The sequence below is a fragment of the Dendronephthya gigantea genome, unplaced genomic scaffold (assembly GCF_004324835.1).
Source record: "Dendronephthya gigantea isolate DGI-Jeju-01 unplaced genomic scaffold, DenGig_1.0 000437F, whole genome shotgun sequence".
In the NCBI taxonomy this organism is placed as follows: domain Eukaryota; kingdom Metazoa; phylum Cnidaria; class Anthozoa; order Malacalcyonacea; family Nephtheidae; genus Dendronephthya; species Dendronephthya gigantea.
The window spans coordinates 14047-35507 of NW_021163447.1; the positions used below are offsets into that span (position 1 = coordinate 14047).

Sequence of the window (21461 nt, forward strand, 5' to 3'; positions counted from 1 at the left end):
GTGAAGGAAAGTTCCCTAAAGACAAAGGAGACGACGTTGGTTCGGATTGCTTTCATGGTAAGCCCTGCAGTGACATTTTTACATAAATAATAGAAAATATTAACTACAAATATCATGGCTTATAAAATATATAAGGTACAGCCATTAAGGGGACATTGTGTCCCCTCAACTTTTCTTTAAAGAGCATTTTTTAGCGAAAACAATAGGATATGTGCTTTTAGATTAGTGTCCCCTACTCCCTATTAAATATTTGAAGCTGTTCATGTACCCACAGGCCTAATTTAGCAATAGGGCAGTTTTTTATTATTATATGATATTGTTGTTTATAAATTTTGCCAATTTCTGCAGATATTTGGAGTTGAAATGAGGTATTTTTATGTTTAGTATGGGCCAGAAGGAAGGTATTTGTTAATTTGGATTAGGGTGGACTATTAAAGGCAATCAGGTTACAGCATGGCAGTTTCTTCAAATAACAGCATAACAAATAACAACTGCCTCAGATATACAGTTGATAGGCCAATTGTCATATCTATATATAAGCAGTTGATGTACAACCAATTTTCCTTTCCTAGGACTATGGTGACTGTATCATCAGACTAAATAGAGTCACAACACTGCTAGACAAACACCATAACATTACTTTTATATGATTGTATACACTTGATCTTTGCAGGCATAAATGTGTGTTTTTGGCCTTACTAGGGTGGACATATACACTGAGTGGGGGGGGAAATTTAAGGAGGAGGCTTATAATATTCACCCAATTTGCCAAACAGTTTTCTTACAACTGGCCTATGATGATCAGGATTGCTTGAGAACTTTGATGCATCAGGGTTTTGGACGTAGTTGGCCTGGATCCAGGCTCGGTTCCCCTGCCCTTGACTATGTGATCCTGTTATATGCAACGTCAAAAGGAAAACCTCAGTGGCCATGGACATATTTCAAAAGACGAAGTATTAGACCTGGTGATCTCAAAAATTAGGTATAACACAAGTAGTAAAGATCAAAAAGGTTTGAGGACCACAAAATGTATTTGAAAATGTGTCCAAAGTTAATTTTTACCCGTGTACTATTTAAACAAGGCAGTACAATTTGTATATTTAACCCATTAGCTGGTATTACTCAGTAGGTGCAGTCGATGTAGTTTTCTTAACCCATTTTCTGGTAGTCTTCCCCTTATCGAGTAAAATTTTCTAACCCTAGACAGACTGTACATGCAATATATCATATCCATGTTTTTGTAGAATCCGATTGTCAATCCAGTGTTTGTTCAGATGATGATGACTCGTCAGATACAGAGTGGTTGTATAAAGAGCGTGTATTTCCAATTAACCCAGAAATTTGGGAGATTTCTGAAGAGGATATCAATGTTGACCTTGAGAGAAACTCTATACCACATGTTTCCAACGATCTTAAAGGTAATGCATCTAATCCAGTAAAGAATATTTTGCGTTGGGCACTTGTTTTTTGTCTATATGGGCTGCCCATTGCAAAATTTCAGAAACTGCACTGGAGTTGCTATTGTCATTTCTTCATCGTTGGTTTACTGTTTTGGGGACAATCTTTCCACCGTTTGCTGTTTTTATATCTTTTCCAACTACTATATCATCGCTACGTACATATCTTGGCATGAAAAAGACAGCTTTACCAAATACGTTGTCTGTAACAAATGTTCCAGTTTATATTCATTTCACGACTGCTACGAGTTAAAGTATGGCAAAAAAGTGACCAAAAAATGTCAGTTTATTTCATTTCCTCATCATCGCCAAGTTCACCGCAGGCAGCGTTGTAACGAGCCGCTATTAAGAGAAGTTGTGTTAAAGAACGGAAAGTGCCATTTGTACCCATTCAAAATATTTTGCTATAAAAGTATATCGGAAACACTGAAGAATATGATAAGCAGAAATGGATTTCCAGAAGTGTGAACTGTGGAGAAGTAGAGAAGTTCCTAATGGTTTTCTAGCTGATGTTTTTGATGGACGTGTTTGGCGAGAGTGGCAATTCGTTGAAGGTAAACCTTTCTTAGCTGCCCCTGATAACTATGCTTTGATGCTTAACGTGGACTGGTTTCAGCCATTCAAACATTCCGTCTACAGCGTTGGGGCCATGTTTTTTATAATGAACTTACCCAGGAGCGAGAGATTTAAGCCTGAAAATGTCCTGTTGGTAGGTCTGATTCCAGGTCCTAAAGAACCATCGTTGAACATAAATACGTACCTCAAGCCCATGGTGACAGAACTAAATTTGTTATGGACGGACGGTATAAATATTAACTCTGAAATTTGCATTCGTGCTGCCTTATTGTGTATAGCGTGCGATCTACCTGCCGTTCGAAAAGTGTGTGGATTTACTGGTCATGGGGCCCGCAATGGATGCTCCAAGTGCAAGAAAGCATTTCTTGGGGTAGTAGGGAAAATGGATTTTTCTGGGTTTGAACCTTCCCCGCCTAGAAAGAATGCTGAGCATCGACAACAAGCTCAAGAAGTGCTTAACCAGACAAGTATGACCGATCAAGCTGCAGCTGAACAGCGTTATGGCACAAGGTTCACGGAGCTTATGATGTTGCCTTATTTTGATTGCGTACGGTATCATGTTGTCGATCCAATGCACAACCTGTTTCTGGGAACTTCCAAGCATTTAATGAAGAATATTTGGTTGCAAGGCGAAACACCACTTATTGAAAGGAAGGATCTTATGAACATCCAGAAAAAGTTGGATACTATCAAAGCACCGTCATCTATTGGTAGAATGCCTAAGAAAATCGAAATAGTTATGGCGGATTTACCGCTGATCAGTGGAAAACGTGGACAATTCTCTTTCAGTGTTTAGTCTTTGGAATGTATTACCAGATGAGCATCTCAAATTATGGCATGATTTTGTTATGGCTTGCATCTTGTATTGTGCTCCTGTCATCACAGAAGGAAGAGCAGAAGTGGGACACTCGCACATTTTAAAATTCTGCAAGGGCTTTGAAAATCTTTATGGAAAAGAGAAGGTCACGCCAAACATGCATATGCACACCCACATTCTCGACTGCATTTTGGATTACGGACCTGTATATTCGTTTTGGCTATTCAGTTTTGAGCGGTACAATGGTCTTTTGGGCGAAATTGTTACCAATCAGAGGTCAGTAGAAGTACAGTTAATGAGAAAGTTTACGTCCGAACAGTTCGTAAGAAACTTGGAGCTGCCAGTTCAATTTGGTGATTCGTTTTTACCTATATTTGAAAAACTAAATATTAAGAACACTGGAACGCTTGCCTCTGAGCTGGAAGACATGAAAACAAAAGAAGTGATAGAGACTAGTATGCTTGCCATTGGTCCTGTCCGAAAGAACGACTCACGATGGAGAATCGATGAAAGGAAGACTGTGTATGAACTGCGTTGTCCCTATTCCTTAGAAAGCTTGGACGCAGAGGATCTTGCCTTAATCACAAGGTGTATATGGAAATATTTGATGGACTAAACGTAGAATCAGTTACCACACACTTTAATCGTTATGCTGGTGTCTTTTTCGCGGGGGAATATTTTGGGTCTCTGAACTCCCGGGGAGAGAGATCATGTTACATAATGGCTAGATGGTGCAGTCTTGGTGGGGTCATTGATAAAGCGGGTACGGATCTTAGACCAGGTGTTATTGACTATATTCTTGAGCAGAGTATAGAGGTTAACGATAATCGCGTGAAATGTATACTTGCGGCCGTAAGATGGTTTTCAGTACATCCCCAAAGACATAAATTGGGATCCCCAACTGAAGTATGGTGCAGAAATGTCTGGGAGTTAGATGGCTGTGCAAGTTTTATTCCAGTGCAAAGGATCTTTTGTAGGTTTGTCCCTGTTTATGATGTTGTTGACGGAGAGAGAGTTTTAATTGTGTGCCCAGTTCCGCGCAAGTTTCAGTGTTGACCGGATTTGCCAGAACATCTCTAAGTCCATTAAAACGTCGAATTTGACTATACATTTGGCCAGTTGAAATGCTCACCATTGCATGCAAAATTCGCGCAATGCCCAATAAGGTTATTCAAATAAATTGTATATATATATATAATTAGAAATCGCTTTAGCTTAGTTTAGTTTAGTTTAGCTTTGTTTAGTTTAGTTTAGTTTAGTTTAGTTTAGTTTGAGTTAGTTGAGTTGAGTTTAAGAGACATTTAAATACATGCTAGTAACATCGCTATATTACAAATTGATACAGGAAATTGCACAGCTCGAGAAGTATAAATGAAAAATTGAACGCGTGTTTAGCAAGTATTTGTAGCAAATGCATTTTTCATTAATTCTTCGAGAACAAGTGCAATCTCCTATTAATACCAATATAGTGAATTTACGAGTGGCTAAAGGTACTAAAGCATTGTTTATTTTACAGTAGGTTTCAAGATAGAACACTGTACGCGTTTAATTTCTATTTCGATATGTATTCCAATGTGCAACTTCTTTGAGCACATCCTGTAGGGATGGATGACAAAATAGAAAAGTTGAAATATTTCAGCAAATGTTGCATGTTCTTGATTCCTAATTCCGTTTTAAAAGGACATATGGATGAATCATGCTATGGCAGAAATCAGGCTATGGCAGAAAGTTACTTACACCTTTTTAGGTTATTTTTTGCTATTATCATGACAATCGTGCAGAATGCATTCGAGCGTTGCCAACTGTTATTTTGTAAAAGTACCAAGTATGGTCCAGCCTCTGCGCAGTTTGCTCCTCAGGCCTCGCTCGTCGTGTTGCCAAAAACGAAATCGAACATCAATATGTAGCTCAGTACGGTAGTCTAAGGCAGTCTAAAGTCCCTAGGGTAGTCTCACCCTCGTACCCAGGACCTGCTGCTAAAAGCAAAGTCCCTGGAAAATGCTGATCCAAATTCTCCCAGATTTTGAGAGTATTTTTGAATCTCATTAGAAATTATGTGGCTATCAGGGTGGTTGAGCAACCTAGAACCTAAAGTCTGCTGTTTTCAACACCCCTCCCCTGATAGTCATCATAATTTTTCAGGAGATTCAAAAATACTCCCAAAATCTGGGAGTATTTTGATCAGCTTTTACCAGGGCCTTCGCCCTTAGCAGCAAGCCCTGGGTACGAGGTTGAGGTAGTCTAAGCTAATTTAAAGGTAGGCTATGGTATGCCTAAAAGGTATGCAAAGGGACGCAAGGTAGTCGTAATACACCAATGTTGCGCTCTGTTAAACTAAGTGTATTGCATTTGCTTGCCGCTGATCAAATAGACCACAGATTCATTAAGCACTTCGCGCTTTTTTTCCGCGGAATAAAAACCTGATTGATAAATAAATTTATTAATTTAATTTAAATTTCAAATTAATCAAATATAAAGTACAGTACGTTGGAATTTTCATTCGAAGGTACGTATTACATTTACGAAGTGAATCATTTTAATAGCAACTGAGTATAGCCAATAAATGAATTCACCTGTTTTGGGAAGAGTCCTAAATGCATTAAGAGATCAACAGGCAACAGCTGTGTGTATAAAGTACCATCATGCCATGTCTTAATGGCTATCATGGTGCTTTTGAATTTGAAATTTCTGTTGTGTTCAAATTTTGGGTATTTAATATGAACCCATTTATAGCTTGCAAAATCTGCCTACTGTAGTGTATGTGTTTTACTACATCTATTGTTAAAATATTATTTGTTAAAATATTGGCTAATATTTTAGAAGCATGGAAGACATCTAAAAGAAAACGACGCCAATACAAGCAGAACCGTAGGGAAAGGTTGAACAAGAAGAAAAAGTATGTGTTTATAGAAGTCAATAAAGATGATAAAAAACATGAAGAGAGAGATGAAATTGAAGCAGCACAATTGGGTAATGATGTTGCAATTGGCAATAAAACTAGTGCCAAAGAGATGGATAGGAATGTAGCAAAGGATTGGTTATACATGAATATGATCAAATATTTTAAGAAAAAGAATGGATTTCTGAAGTTTAGGAGAGCTATGGAAAAACCAAAAGAGGGTGAATATTGTAGTGGGTCAGCACTGTGTGGTTCATGTAATTTGCAAGAACAATTAGCAGAGCTGTGGCAGTAGATAAACATTTTAAGTTAATATAGTATATTTTGATCTTTTTTAGTGAGTGAATGCTATTGTGTATGGTAGTTACAGTAAATTCAATTTAGCTCTGTGATAGTGAGTTAATCTACATTACTTTTGAAACTGAGAAATTTTTTAATGGGAATAAATAGGCTGAAAATTGCCATCAAGAAGGTAATATTGTTCAATGTAGGCATATCCATTATACAAATCTCACTAACTTTAAGCTTTTGGATTGACTTATGCACAAACAATTAGATCTTTAAACTGCTGGGTTGATTTGGAGTGACCATTTTGTGAGATCTTTAAAGAGACCTTTGTCAGTGAGTTGTAGAGTTTGTCTTCGAGGATTATAATGGCTCAATTAAATTTAATGCCGAACTTGCCACAATTCGATGCTTATTCCGAGCCATCGTCAATCGCAACACGGTGGAAAGAATGGCTCGAACAATTCGAGATTTTTACAATTGCAGCTAAAGTTGAAGACAAGAAACAAAAGCGAGCGCTTCTTTTGCATCTCAGCGGGCCAACTGTTCAGAAAGTGTTTAAAGGATTGACGGATACGGGAGACGACTACGATACAGCTGCCGCAAAACTCCACGAATATTTTGCTCCGAAGAAACATATTCGATATGAACGATACCATTTTAAACAAGCATGTCAACAAGACGGTGAGTCTATTGATCAATTCGCTTCTCGACTTCGTAACCTGGCTGAAACGTGTGAGTTTGAGAATATTGATGATGTTATTGCCGATCAAATTCTGGCTAATTGTAGCTCTAATAGACTGAAAGAAAAGATTCTTCGTGAAGAAAAAGCGGATTTGACCTTCATCTTAAAGCAAGGTCGTATTTTGGAATGCTCAAAACAACAAGCAGCTCGTATTGGTACCAACAGCCCTACAACTCCTGAGATCAGTGCCATTCAAGCAACACCTGCAAATCGCCCGCTAACAAGTAATGACCACCGACAACAGCCTAGAGGATATTGTAGAAATTGTGGTGAAACATGGCCCCATGTTCCCTCCAAGCCGTGCCAGCATTTGGTAAATCCTGCCGTTCCTGTGGAAAGCAAAATCATTTTGCTCGAGTCTGCCGCAGTCGGCCCCAAAATCGCAACACCCAACGCCAAGGCCAGCAGCGTCCAAGACGTGAACAACTGAACCAAATCTCTGAAGACATCGTATCTGATGATGAGGAGGGATATATTTATGCAACCAATACTGACGGGGAACATGCTAATGTGATCTCCAGGCCTCAGCTTCCCGTTGTCATCAATGGTGTTGAAATTGTGATGATCGATTCGGGAGCATCAGTGAACATCCTCGACAAGGCAGCATATGAGCAAATAGTTACGCAGAATGATCATATTCAGTTGCAAAAGACGTCGACACGAATTTATGCCTATGGTGCAGCAGAACCTCTTGCCCTACTCGGAAAGTTTCAAGCCACTATTGAAACCTTATCAAGCAAAACCAATGGTTCATTTTACGTAGTTGATGGCTTTCATGGCTCCATCCTTAGCCATGACACTTCAGTCGCCTTGGGATTAATTTCAGTCCCACATTCCATCAACACAGTCAGTGCTCAAAAATCCCTACCGCAGTTATTGGAAGAATACCAGGATATCTTCCATGGAATCGGAAAGCTCAAAGATTTCTAATTCCAAATATATATAGACCCAGATGTAAAGCCTGTTGCCCAGCTGCCACGTCGTATACCTTTTCATATCCGAAAGCAAGTAGAGCAAGAAATCGAGAGCTTGGAACAGCAAGGCATCATTGAGGCGGTTGACGGCCCCACACCATGGGTTTCACCTGTAGTGGCAGTCCCAAAAACCAGCAACCCCAAGGAAATCCGTCTTTGTGTTGACCTCCGTCAACCAAACAAAGCTGTCCAACGCCAGCGCCATCCCACACCTACCATCGAGGAAGTCACAAACGATTTGAATGGGGCAAGTGTTTTTTCCAAACTCGACCTTCGTTCTGGATACCATCAAATTGAGCTTACACCTGCCTCCCGGTACCTCACCACATTTACCACGCATAAGGGCCTCCGCCAATATACCCGTCTCCTTTTTGGTTTGGCCTCAGCCTCGGAAGTTTCCAACAAGTTATTCAACAGGCACTACAGGGAATCCCAGGCGTGAAAAACATTTCAGACGACATTATTGTGTTTGGGCGTACGCAAGAAGAACACGATGCTGCTCTAGCCGATACCTTTCAACGTCTGCGGGAAAAAGGTCTAACCCTCAACGGGTCCAAGTGTGTTTACAACAAGCAGAATCTGGCTTTCTTTGGGTATGTGTTTTCTGCAAAAGGCATGTCTGCGGATCCCAAGAAGATTGCTGCTATCTGTGATGCCACCCCTCCCACGAATCCGTCAGAAGTCCGAAGTTTCCTTGGGTTAACCGGATTTTGTTCCCGTTTTATTCCGAATTACGCCACATTGACGGAGCCGTTGAAACACTTGACCAGAAAAGGAGTGCGTTGGAACTGGGGGGTTCAGCAGAACAAGTCTTTTCTCGCTTTAAAAGAGTGTTTGACCAGCAACCGCACGATGGCTTATTTTGATCCTAGCAAGCGCACGATTGCCACGTTTGATGCAAGCCCCTTCGGACTGGGTGCCGTGCTAACGCAAGTTGACGCAGACGGACAGGAACGCTCTGTTGCATATGCAAGTCGTACGCTTAGTGATGTAGAACGACGGTACTCGCAGACCGAACGTGAAGCACTAGCCATCGTTTGGGGTTGTGAGCGGTTTCATTTATACCTCTATGGTTCTCAGTTTGAAATCGTCACAGACCACAAGCCACTTGAAACCATTTTTAACAATCCCATCCTCGTCGCCAATTGTAGAGTTTGTCTTTTGCACAAGATAAATATACTTTATGAGTGACTGTTATTGTGTAGTTAAATTCAATTTAGCTCCATGATGGTGAGTTAATCTACATTGCTTTTGAAATTAAGAAATTTTATAATGAGAATAAACAGACTGAACATTGCCATCAAGAAGGTAATTGTTCAATGGAGGCATATGCATATACAAATCTCACTAACTATTAAGCTTTTGGATTGAGACATTGAGTTACGCACAAACAAGATCTTTAAACTGCTGGGTTGATTTGGAGTGACCATTTTGTGAGATCTTTAAAGAGACCTTTGTCAGTGAGTGACTGTTATTGTGTAGTTAAATTCAATTTAGCTCCATGATGGTGAGTTAATCTACATTGCTTTTGAAATTAAGAAATTTTATAATGAGAATAAACAGACTGAACATTGCCATCAAGAAGGTAATTGTTCAATGGAGGCATATGCATATACAAATCTCACTAACTATTAAGCTTTTGGATTGAGACATTGAGTTACGCACAAACAAGATCTTTAAACTGCTGGGTTGATTTGGAGTGACCATTTTGTGAGATCTTTAAAGAGACCTTTGTCAGTGAGTGACTGTTATTGTGTAGTTAAATTCAATTTAGCTCCATGATGGTGAGTTAATCTACATTGCTTTTGAAATTAAGAAATTTTATAATGAGAATAAACAGACTGAACATTGCCATCAAGAAGGTAATTGTTCAATGGAGGCATATGCATATACAAATCTCACTAACTATTAAGCTTTTGGATTGAGACATTGAGTTACGCACAAACAAGATCTTTAAACTGCTGGGTTGATTTGGAGTGACCATTTTGTGAGATCTTTAAAGAGACCTTTGTCAGTGAGTGACTGTTATTGTGTAGTTAAATTCAATTTAGCTCCATGATGGTGAGTTAATCTACATTGCTTTTGAAATTAAGAAATTTTTATTGAGAATAAACAGACTGAACATTGCCATCAAGAAGGTAATTGTTCATGGAGGCATATGCATATACAAATCTCACTAACTATTAAGCTTTTGGATTGAGACATTGAGTTACGCACAAACAAGATCTTTAAACTGCTGGGTTGATTTGGAGTGACCATTTTGTGAGATCTTTAAAGAGACCTTTGTCAGTGAGTGACTGTTATTGTGTAGTTAAATTCAATTTAGCTCCATGATGGTGAGTTAATCTACATTGCTTTTGAAATTAAGAAATTTTTATATTGAGAATAAACAGACTGAACATTGCCATCAAGAAGGTAATTGTTCAATGGAGGCATATGCATATACAAATCTCACTAACTATTAAGCTTTTGGATTGAGACATTGAGTTACGCACAAACAAGATCTTTAAACTGCTGGGTTGATTTGGAGTGACCATTTTGTGAGATCTTTAAAGAGACCTTTTCAGTGAGTGACTGTTATTGTGTAGTTAAATTCAATTTAGCTCCATGATGGTGAGTTAATCTACATTGCTTTTGAAATTAAGAAATTTTATATTGAGAATAAACAGACTGAACATTGCCATCAAGAAGGTAATGTTCAATGGAGGCATATGCATATACAAATCTCACTAACTATTAAGCTTTTGGATTGAGACATTGAGTTACGCACAAACAAGATCTTTAAACTGCTGGGTTGATTTGGAGTGACCATTTTGTGAGATCTTTAAAGAGACCTTTGTCAGTGAGTGACTGTTATTGTGTGGCTAAATTCAATTTAGCTCCTTGATAGTGAATTTTTTTATTTTTTTTTTTGAAATTGAGATATTTTTGAGAATAAATAGGCTGTAGCCAACAGGAATGTTAACTGTTGAATTTAGGCATATGCATGTATGTATCTTTACACATTTTCATTAACGACATTCGTCTGCGGGCTTCAGACACTAAATTTGAGATTGCGTCCAGGAATCATTATTGCTTATTTAATTCTATTTGTCTGCAAAGTAAGCTTCAGCAAATATGAATGTTAACATTTACATGTTGTTTACACGAAAGCAAATACCATATTTACACAAATTTGTCCATCCTGGCAAATTTTGTGTTTGCGTCAAATTTGCAATATGGGAAAATATGCGTAAAAGTACTACATATTTACTTGTGGTGGCAAATATATGTCAAATATGCACAAACTTTACCTTTACTTTACTGCGTAAATTTGGCCCAAAATATTAGTAAATATAAAATTTACGCATGTTTATTTTGCATTTACTATGAATTAAACATTCTAGTTTACTGATATTTAACCATCGAGTAAATATATTTCAAAAATAGTTCTCCATATTCACACCATATTTACATTTAAAGTAAACTAAAGTTAATCCAATTTTTCGTCCAGTGTAATATATAGTTATATATATATTATAATATATAAATTATATATATAATATATTATAATATTATATATATATATATATAATATATAATATATATATATATATATTATATATATTATATATATATATATATATAAATTATATATATATATATTATATATATTATATATATATATATATATATATTATATATATATATATATATATTAGTATATATATATTTATATACATATATATATGTATATATTATATATTATATATATATATATATATATATTATAATATATATATATAATTTTCTTTTGACGGCGCTGAATTAGGAAATGATTTCGTTCACCGCAGACAAAATCTAATTGAACCAATTTGTTTTCTCCACACTGTAAACAAACCTTTAACTCCGTGGGCGAAATGATGATGGGTTGTATACCAATTTTGTAAGGGAAGGAAAATGCCATTATACCCAAACACTCCATAAAATGATGATTTTCATGGTTTGCATTGCCTACATGCAATACATCTAGAATATTTAGCAAATTACGAGCGAATGAAGAGTTTGAAAATTTAAAGATTTCAGCAATGCTACGTGTGCAGAAACATGGTGGGTCATGGTGGACATTTTTCCGCAGTAAAAAAAGTTTTCCCATACAGAGGCTTTGAAACATCGTTCTTCTATGCGTTTTACTAAACCAATTAGTATACGATGTCCATTTTGTCAACATATGGCAAAGCAAATTTTTCACACCTCTCTAGTGGCCGTTTACAAATTACGTGGCGCATTTTTGGCCATTTTTGACACCCCCTTCTTTACACATACTATCAAGTTTGTGAAGGCAACGATTGTTTTGGCTGTTTCCTTGTTGTCTGGTTTATGTTGTCCCTTCTACAGCGTTCCCTATCAACTATTCTCTCTTTTTATCAACCTGTCGTCCTTCCTTTTTGCTCTCACCCCACGACCATCTTCTCACCCCTTCCCCCAGTCATTGGCGTCAATCTGACGTTAATTGAGGGGACCATATTCATATCTGCTGTGCCTGGCTAATTTCTTTTGAACACAACTCACTTTCAATAAAAATCATCCTGGCGTAACAGAATATATGAATATAGGTCCTCCCTAATTAACATTAGATTGACAGCGATGCCCAGTCCCTCTGTTCAGTCCCTTTTAGCGGGATTCAAAACATCGATTTACCACTTAGAAGACAGTCGTCTTCGCTCTAGACCACAAGTTCTTGTACTGGATAGCCATGGTTATTTAGTTTACTTTACCCTTTTACGAAGTTCATAATAAAAAATGGTTTTGGCAGGATTCGAAACATCGATTTACCACTTAAAAGACAGCCTGCTGAAGACATGCTGAACGGCCATGGATATTAATTTACTTTATTCTTTTCACAAAGTTCATAATGAAAAATGTCATGGCAGGATTCGAACCATCGATATAATACTTGGGAGACAATTGTCTTCGCCACTGATGCAAAAATTTTGTGATGAATGCTTATGGTTATTTAATTTACTTTATCCTTTTCACGAAGTTCATTATGAAAAACGGTTATGCTAGGATTCGAACCATCGATTTAAAACTATGGAGACCATCGTCTTTGCCACTAGCTGCAAGGTCTTGTGCTGGATGACCATCGTTATTTAGTTTACTTTATCCTTTCACGAAGTTCATAATAAAATATTTTGGAAGATTCAAAACATCGATTTACCACTTTAGAGACAGTTGTCTTAGCCATTAGACTGCAAGGTCTTATACGCTGAGCGGCGAAGGTTATTTAATTTGCTTTATTATTTTTACGAAGTTCATAATAAAAAAGGTCATCGCAGGATTCGAACCATCGATTTACTACTTGGGAGACGATTGTCTTCGCCACTAGAATGCATGATCTTGCACTGAACGGTTATGGTTATTTTAATTTATTTATCCTTTTCACAAAGTTCATAATGAAAGACGGTTACGGTAGGTTTCGAACCATCGATTTAAGACTTGGGAGACCATCGTCTTCTCCACTAGACCGCAAGGTTTTGTGCTGGATGACCATGGTTATTTAGTTTACTTTATCCTTTCACGAAGTTCATAGTAAAAAAAGTTTTAGCAAAATTCGAAACATCGATTTACCACTTAAGAGACAGTTGTCTTAGCCATTAGACTGCAAGGTCTTATACGCTGAGCGGCGATGGTTATTTAATTTGCTTTATTATTTTTACGAAGTTCATAATAAAAAAGGTCATCGCAGGATTCGAACCATCGATTTACTACTTGGGAGACGATTGTCTTCGCCACTAGAATGCATGATCTTGCACTGAACGGTTATGGTTATTTAATTTATTTATCCTTTTCACAAAGTTCATAAATAAAAAACGGTTACGGTACGATTCGAACCATCGATTTAACACTTGGGAGACCATCGTCTTCTCCACTAGACCGCTAGGTTTTGTGCTGGATGACCATGGTTATTTAGTTTACTTTATCCTTTCACGAAGTTCATAATAAAAAATGTTTTAGCAAGATTCGAAACATCGATTTACCACTTAAGAGACAGTTGTCTTAGCCATTAGACTGCAATGTCTTGCGCTGAGCGGCGATGGTTATTTAATTTACTTTATTATTTTCACCAAGTTCATAATAAAAAAGGTCATAGCAGGATTCGAACCTTCGATTTACTACTTGGGAGACGATTGTTTTCGCCACTAGACTGCAAGATCTTGCGTTAAACGGTTATGGCTATTTAATTTACTTATCCTTTTCACGAAGTTCATAATGAAAACGGTTACGTAGGATTCGAACCATCGATTTAACACTTGGGAGACCATCGTCTTCGCCACTAGACCGCAAAGTCTTTTGCTGGATGTCCATGGTTATTTAGTTTACTTTATCCTTTCACGAAGTTCATAAAGAAAAGGTCATAGCAGGATTCGAACCATCCATTTAAGACTTGGAAGACAATTGTCTTTGCCAATAGTCTGCAAGGCTTGTGCTGAACGGCCATGTTATTTAGTTTACTTTATTCTTTTCACGAAGTTCATAATGAAAAAGGTCACAGGATTTGAACCATCGATTTACCACTTGGGACACAATTGACTTTGCCACTTGTCTGCAAGGTTTTGCGCTGAACGGCTATGGTTATTTAGTTTAATTTATTCTTTTCATGAAGTTCATAATGAAAAAGGTCATGGCAAGATTCGAACCATCGATTTACTATTTAGGAGATGATTGTCTTCGCCACTAGACTGCGAGAACTTGTGCTGAACGGTTATGGTTATTTAATTTATTTATCGTTTTCACGAAGTTCATAATGAAAAACGGTTATGGTAGGATTCGAAAAATCGATTTAACATTAGGGAGACCATCGTCTTCGCCACTAGACCGCAAGGTCTTGTGCTGGATGACCTTGATATTTAGTTTTCTTTACCCTTTTCACGAAGTTCATAATAAAAATGGTTTTGGCAGGATTCGAAACATCGATTTAACACTTGGAAGAAAATTGTCTTAGCTACTAGCCCAAAAGTTTTTCGGGGGAATGGCTATATTCATTTGAACTACTTTATCGTTTTCACAAAGTTCATAAAGAAAAAAATTTATGGTAGGATTCGAACAATCGATTTAACACTTAGGAGACCTTCGTCTTCACCAGTAGAGCACAAGGTCTTGTGTTGGATGACCATGGTTATTTAGTTTACTTTATCCTTTCACGAAGTTCGTAATAAAAAATGGTTTTGACACGATTCGAAACATAGATTTAACACTTGTGTTAGCCACTAGACCAAGTTCTTCGGGGAATGGCTACGTTTATTTGATCTACTTTATCGTTTTCACGAAGTTCATAATGAAAAACGGTTATGGTAGGATTCGAACCATCGATTTACTACTTGGGAGACGATTGTCTTCGCCACTAGACTGCATGATCTTGACTGAACGGTTATGGTTATTTTAATTTATTTATCCTTTTCACAAAGTTCATAATGAAAGACGGTTACGGTAGGTTTCGAACCATCGATTTAAGACTTGGGAGACCATCGTCTTCTCCACTAGACCGCAAGGTTTTGTGCTGGATGACCATGGTTATTTAGTTTACTTTATCCTTTCACGAAGTTCATAATAAAAAAAGTTTTAGCAAGATTCGAAACATCGATTTACCACTTAAGAGACAGTTGTCTTAGCCATTAGACTGCAAGGTCTTGCGCTGAGCGGCGATGGTTATTTAATTTACTTTATTATTTTCACCAAGTTCATAATAAAAAAGGTCATAGCAGGATTCGAACCTTCGATTTACTACTTGGGAGACGATTGTTTTCGCCACTAGACTGCAAGATCTTGCGTTAAACGGTTATGGCTATTTAATTTACTTATCCTTTTCACGAAGTTCATAATGAAAACGGTTACGGTAGGATTCGAACCATCGATTTAACACTTGGGAGACCATCGTCTTCGCCACTAGACCGCAAGGTCTTTTGCTGGATGTCCATGGTTATTTAGTTTACTTTATCCTTTCACGAAGTTCATAAAGAAAAGGTCATAGCAGGATTCGAACCATCCATTTAAGACTTGGAAGACAATTGTCTTTGCCAATAGTCTGCAAGGGCTTGTGCTGAACGGCCATTGTTATTTAGTTTACTTTATTCTTTTCACGAAGTTCATAATGAAAAAGGTCACGGCAGGATTTGAACCATCGATTTACCACTTGGGACACAATTGACTTTGCCACTTGTCTGCAAGGTTTTGCGCTGAACGGCTATGGTTATTTAGTTTAATTTATTCTTTTCATGAAGTTCATAATGAAAAAGGTCATGGCAAGATTCGAACCATCGATTTACTATTTAGGAGATGATTGTCTTCGCCACTAGACTGCGAGAACTTGTGCTGAACGGTTATGGTTATTTAATTTATTTATCGTTTTCACGAAGTTCATAATGAAAAACGGTTATGGTAGGATTCGAAAAATCGATTTAACATTAGGAGACCATCGTCTTCGCCACTAGACCGCAAGGTCTTGTGCTGGATGACCTTGATATTTAGTTTTCTTTACCCTTTTCACGAAGTTCATAATAAAAAATGGTTTTGGCAGGATTCGAAACATCGATTTAACACTTGGAAGAAAATTGTCTTAGCTACTAGCCCAAAAGTTTTTCGGGGGAATGGCTATATTCATTTGAACTACTTTATCGTTTTCACAAAGTTCATAAAGAAAAAAATTTATGGTAGGATTCGAACAATCGATTTAACACTTAGGAGACCTTCGTCTTCACCAGTAGAGCACAAGGTCTTGTGTGGATGACCATGGTTATTTAGTTTACTTTATCCTTTCACGAAGTTCGTAATAAAAAATGGTTTTGACACGATTCGAAACATAGATTTAACACTTGTGTTAGCCACTAGACCAAAGTTCTTCGGGGAATGGCTACGTTTATTTGATCTACTTTATCGTTTTCACGAAGTTCATAATGAAAAACGGTTATGGTAGGATTCGAACCATCGATTTACTACTTGGGAGACGATTGTCTTCGCCACTAGACTGCATGATCTTGACTGAACGGTTATGGTTATTTTAATTTATTTATCCTTTTCACAAAGTTCATAATGAAAGACGGTTACGGTAGGTTTCGAACCATCGATTTAAGACTTGGGAGACCATCGTCTTCTCCACTAGACCGCAAGGTTTTGTGCTGGATGACCATGGTTATTTAGTTTACTTTATCCTTTCACGAAGTTCATAATAAAAAAGTTTTAGCAAGATTCGAAACATCGATTTACCACTTAAGAGACAGTTGTCTTAGCATTAGACTGCAAGGTCTTGCGCTGAGCGGCGATGGTTATTTAATTTACTTTATTATTTTCACCAAGTTCATAATAAAAAAGGTCATAGCAGGATTCGAACCTTCGATTTACTACTTGAGACGATTGTTTTCGCCACTAGACTGCAAGATCTTGCGTTAAACGGTTATGGCTATTTAATTTACTTATCCTTTTCACGAAGTTCATAATGAAAACGGTTACGGTAGGATTCGAACCATCGATTTAACACTTGGGAGACCATCGTCTTCGCCACTAGACCGCAAGGTCTTTTGCTGGATGTCCATGGTTATTTAGTTTACTTTATCCTTTCACGAAGTTCATAATAAAAAATGTTTTAGCAAGATTCGAAACATCGATTTACCACTTAAGAGACAGTTGTCTTAGCCATTAGACTGCAATGTCTTGCGCTGAGCGGCGATGGTTATTTAATTTACTTTATTATTTTCACCAAGTTCATAATAAAAAAGGTCATAGCAGGATTCGAACCTTCGATTTACTACTTGGGAGACGATTGTTTTCGCCACTAGACTGCAAGATCTTGCGTTAAACGGTTATGGCTATTTAATTTACTTATCCTTTTTCACGAAGTTCATAATGAAAACGGTTACGGTAGGATTCGAACCATCGATTTAACACTTGGGAGACCATCGTCTTCGCCACTAGACCGCAAGTCTTTTGCTGGATGTCCATGGTTATTTAGTTTACTTTATCCTTTCACGAAGTTCATAAGAAAAGGTCATAGCAGGATTCGAACCATCCATTTAAGACTTGGAAGACAATTGTCTTTGCCAATAGTCTGCAAGGGCTTGTGCTGAACGGCCATTGTTATTTAGTTTACTTTATTCTTTTCACGAAGTTCATAATGAAAAAGGTCACGGCAGGATTTGAACCATCGATTTACCACTTGGGACACAATTGACTTTGCCACTTGTCTGCAAGGTTTTGCGCTGAACGGCTATGGTTATTTAGTTTAATTTATTCTTTCATGAAGTTCATAATGAAAAAGGTCATGGCAAGATTCGAACCATCGATTTACTATTTAGGAGATGATTGTCTTCGCCACTAGACTGCGAGAACTTGTGCTGAACGGTTATGGTTATTTAATTTATTTATCGTTTTCACGAAGTTCATAATGAAAAACGGTTATGGTAGGATTCGAAAAATCGATTTAACATTTGGGAGACCATCGTCTTCGCCACTAGACCGCAAGGTCTTGTGCTGGGTGACCTTGATTATTTATTTTCTTTACCCTTTTCACGAAGTTCATAATAAAAAATGGTTTTGGCAGGATTCGAAACATCGATTTAACACTTGGAAGAAAATTGTCTTAGCCACTAGCCCAAAAGTTTTTCGGGGAATGGCTATATTTATTTGAACTACTTTATCGTTTTCACAAAGTTCATAAAAAAAAAATTATGCTAGGATTCGAACAATCGATTTAACACTTAGGAGACCTTTGTCTTCACCAGTAGAGCACAAGGTCTTGTGTTGAATGACCATGGTTATTTAGTTTACTTTATCCTTTCACGAAGTTCGTAATAAAAAATGGTTTTGACACGATTCGAAACATAGATTTAACACTTGTGTTAGCCACTAGACCACAAGTTCTTCGGGGAATGGCTACGTTTATTTGATCTACTTTATCGTTTTCACGAAGTTCATAATGAAAAACGGCTTTGGTAGGATTCGAACCATCGATTTACTACTTGGGAGACGATTGTCTTCGCCACTAGACTGCATGATCTTGCACTGAACGGTTATGGTTATTTTAATTTATTTATCCTTTTCACAAAGTTCATAATGAAAGACGGTTACGGTAGGTTTCGAACCATCGATTTAACACTTGGGAGACCATCGTCTTCTCCACTAGACCGCAAGGTTTTGTGCTGGATGACCATGATTATTTAGTTTACTTTATCCTTTCACGAAGTTCATAATAAAAAAAGTTTTAGCAAGATTCGAAACATCGATTTACCACTTAAGAGACAGTTGTCTTAGCAATTAGACTGCAAGGTCTTGCGCTGAGCGGCGATGGTTATTTAATTTACTTTATTATTTTCACCAAGTTCATAATAAAAAAGGACATAGCAGGATTCGAACCTTCGATTTACTACTTGAGAGACGATTGTTTTCGCCACTAGACTGCAAGATCTTGCGTTAAACGGTTATGGCTATTTAATTTACTTATCCTTTTCACGAAGTTCATAATGAAAACGGTTACGGTAGGATTCGAACCATCGATTTAACACTTGGGAGACCATCGTCTTCGCCACTAGACCGCAAGGTCTTTTGCTGGATGTCCATGGTTATTTAGTTTACTTTATCCTTTCACGAAGTTCATAATAAAAAATGTTTTAGCAAGATTCGAAACATCGATTTACCACTTAAGAGACAGTTGTCTTAGCCATTAGACTGCAATGTCTTGCGCTGAGCGGCGATGGTTATTTAATTTACTTTATTATTTTCACCAGATTCATAATAAAAAAGGTCATAGCAGGATTCGAACCTTCGATTTACTACTTGGGAGACGATTGTTTTCGCCACTAGACTGCAAGATCTTGCGTTAAACGGTTATGGCTATTTAATTTACTTATCCTTTTCACGAAGTTCATAATGAAAACAGTTACGGTAGGATTCGAACCATCGATTTAACACTTGGGAGACCATCGTCTTCGCCACTAGACCGCAAAGTCTTTTGCTGGATGTCCATGGTTATTTAGTTTACTTTATCCTTTCACGAAGTTCATAAAGAAAAGGTCATAGCAGGATTCGAACCATCCATTTAAGACTTGGAAGACAATTGTCTTTGCCAATAGTCTGCAAGGGCTTGTGCTGAACAGCCATTGTTATTTAGTTTACTTTATTCTTTTCACGAAGTTCATAATGAAAAAGGTCACGGCAGGATTTGAACCATCGATTTACCACTTGGGACACAATTGACTTTGCCACTTGTCTGCAAGGTTTTGCGCTGAACGGCTATGGTTATTTAGTTTAATTTATTCTTTTCATGAAGTTCATAATGAAAAAGGTCATGGCAAGATTCGAACCATCGATTTACTATTTAGGAGATGATTGTCTTCGCCACTAGACTGCGAGAACTTGTGCTGAACGGTTATGGTTATTTAATTTATTTATCGTTTTCACGAAGTTCATAATGAAAAACGGTTATGGTAGGATTCGAAAAATCGATTTAACATTAGGGAGACCATCGTCTTCGCCACTAGACCGCAAGGTCTTGTGCTGGATGACCTTGAATATTTAGTTTTCTTTACCCTTTTCACGAAGTTCATAATAAAAAATGGTTTTGGCAGGATTCGAAATATCGATTTAACACTTGGAAGAAAATTGTCTTAGCTACTAGCCAAAAGTTTTTCGGGGAATGGCTATATTCATTTGAACTACTTTATCGTTTTCACAAAGTTCATAAAGAAAAAATTTATGGTAGATTCGAACAATCGATTTAACACTTAGGAGACCTTCGTCTTCCACCAGTAGAGCACAAGGTCTTGTGTTGGATGACCATGGTTATTTAGTTTACTTTATCCTTTCACGAAGTTCGTAATAAAAAATGGTTTTGACACGATTCGAAACATAGATTTAACACTTGTGTTAGCCACTAGACCACAAGTCTTCGGGGAATGGCTACGTTTTATTTGATCTACTTTATCGTTTTCACGAAGTTCATAATGAAAAACGGTTATGGTAGGATTCGAACCATCGATTTACTACTTGGGAGACGATTGTCTTCGCCACTAGACTGCATGATCTTGCACTGAACGGTTATGGTTATTTTAATTTATTTATCCTTTTCACAAAGTTCATAATGAAAGACGGTTACGGTAGGTTTCGAACCATCAATTTAACACTTGGGAGCCCATCGTCTTCTCCACTAGACCGCAAGGTTTTGTGCTGGATGACCATGGTTATTTAGTTTACTTTATCCTTTCACGAAGTTCATAATAAAAAAAAGTTTTAGCAAGATTCGAAACATCGATTTACCACTTAAGAGGCAGTTGTCTTAGCCATTAGACTGCAAGGTCTTGCACTGAGCGGCGATGGTTATTTAATTTACTTTATTATTTTCACCAAGTTCATAATAAAAAAGGTCATAGCAGGATTCGAACCTCGATTTACTACTTGGGAGACGATTGTTTCGCCACTAGACTGCAAGATCTTGCGTTAAACGGTTATGGCTATTTAATTTACTTTCCTTTTCACGAAGTTCATAATGAAAACGGTTACGGTAGGATTCGAACCATCGATTTAACACTTGGGAGACCATCGTCTTCGCCACTAGACCGCAAGGTCTTTTGCTGGATGTCCATGGTTATTTAGTTTACTTTATCCTTTCACGAAGTTCATAATAAAAAATGTTTTAGCAAGATTCGAAACATCGATTTACCACTTAAGAGACAGTTGTCTT

At 37.4% G+C, this 21461-nt stretch overlaps 3 protein-coding genes across 3 annotated transcripts; all 3 read left to right on the forward strand.

Moving 5' to 3' along the window:
* The first annotated feature begins 2829 nt into the window (after positions 1–2829).
* On the forward strand, positions 2830–3466 carry LOC114543321. The gene has a single exon (XM_028562354.1). It carries the CDS (start codon positions 2882–2884, stop codon positions 3464–3466), a length of 585 nt encoding a protein of 194 aa, XP_028418155.1. The 5' UTR covers positions 2830–2881.
* Positions 3467–3570: 104 nt separating this feature from the next.
* Positions 3571–6187, forward strand: LOC114543322. The gene is made up of 3 exons (XM_028562355.1): positions 3571–3823; positions 5674–5986; positions 6088–6187. The coding sequence occupies exons 1-3, from the start codon at positions 3571–3573 to the stop codon at positions 6092–6094; spliced, it is 573 nt and encodes a 190-aa protein (XP_028418156.1). The 3' UTR covers positions 6095–6187.
* Positions 6188–6402: 215 nt separating this feature from the next.
* Positions 6403–8944, forward strand: LOC114543323. Its single transcript, XM_028562356.1, has 4 exons — positions 6403–7003; positions 7078–7527; positions 7726–8068; positions 8140–8944. Exons 1-4 carry the CDS (start codon positions 6403–6405, stop codon positions 8942–8944), a joined length of 2199 nt encoding a protein of 732 aa, XP_028418157.1.
* Positions 8945–21461: the final 12517 nt, after the last annotated feature.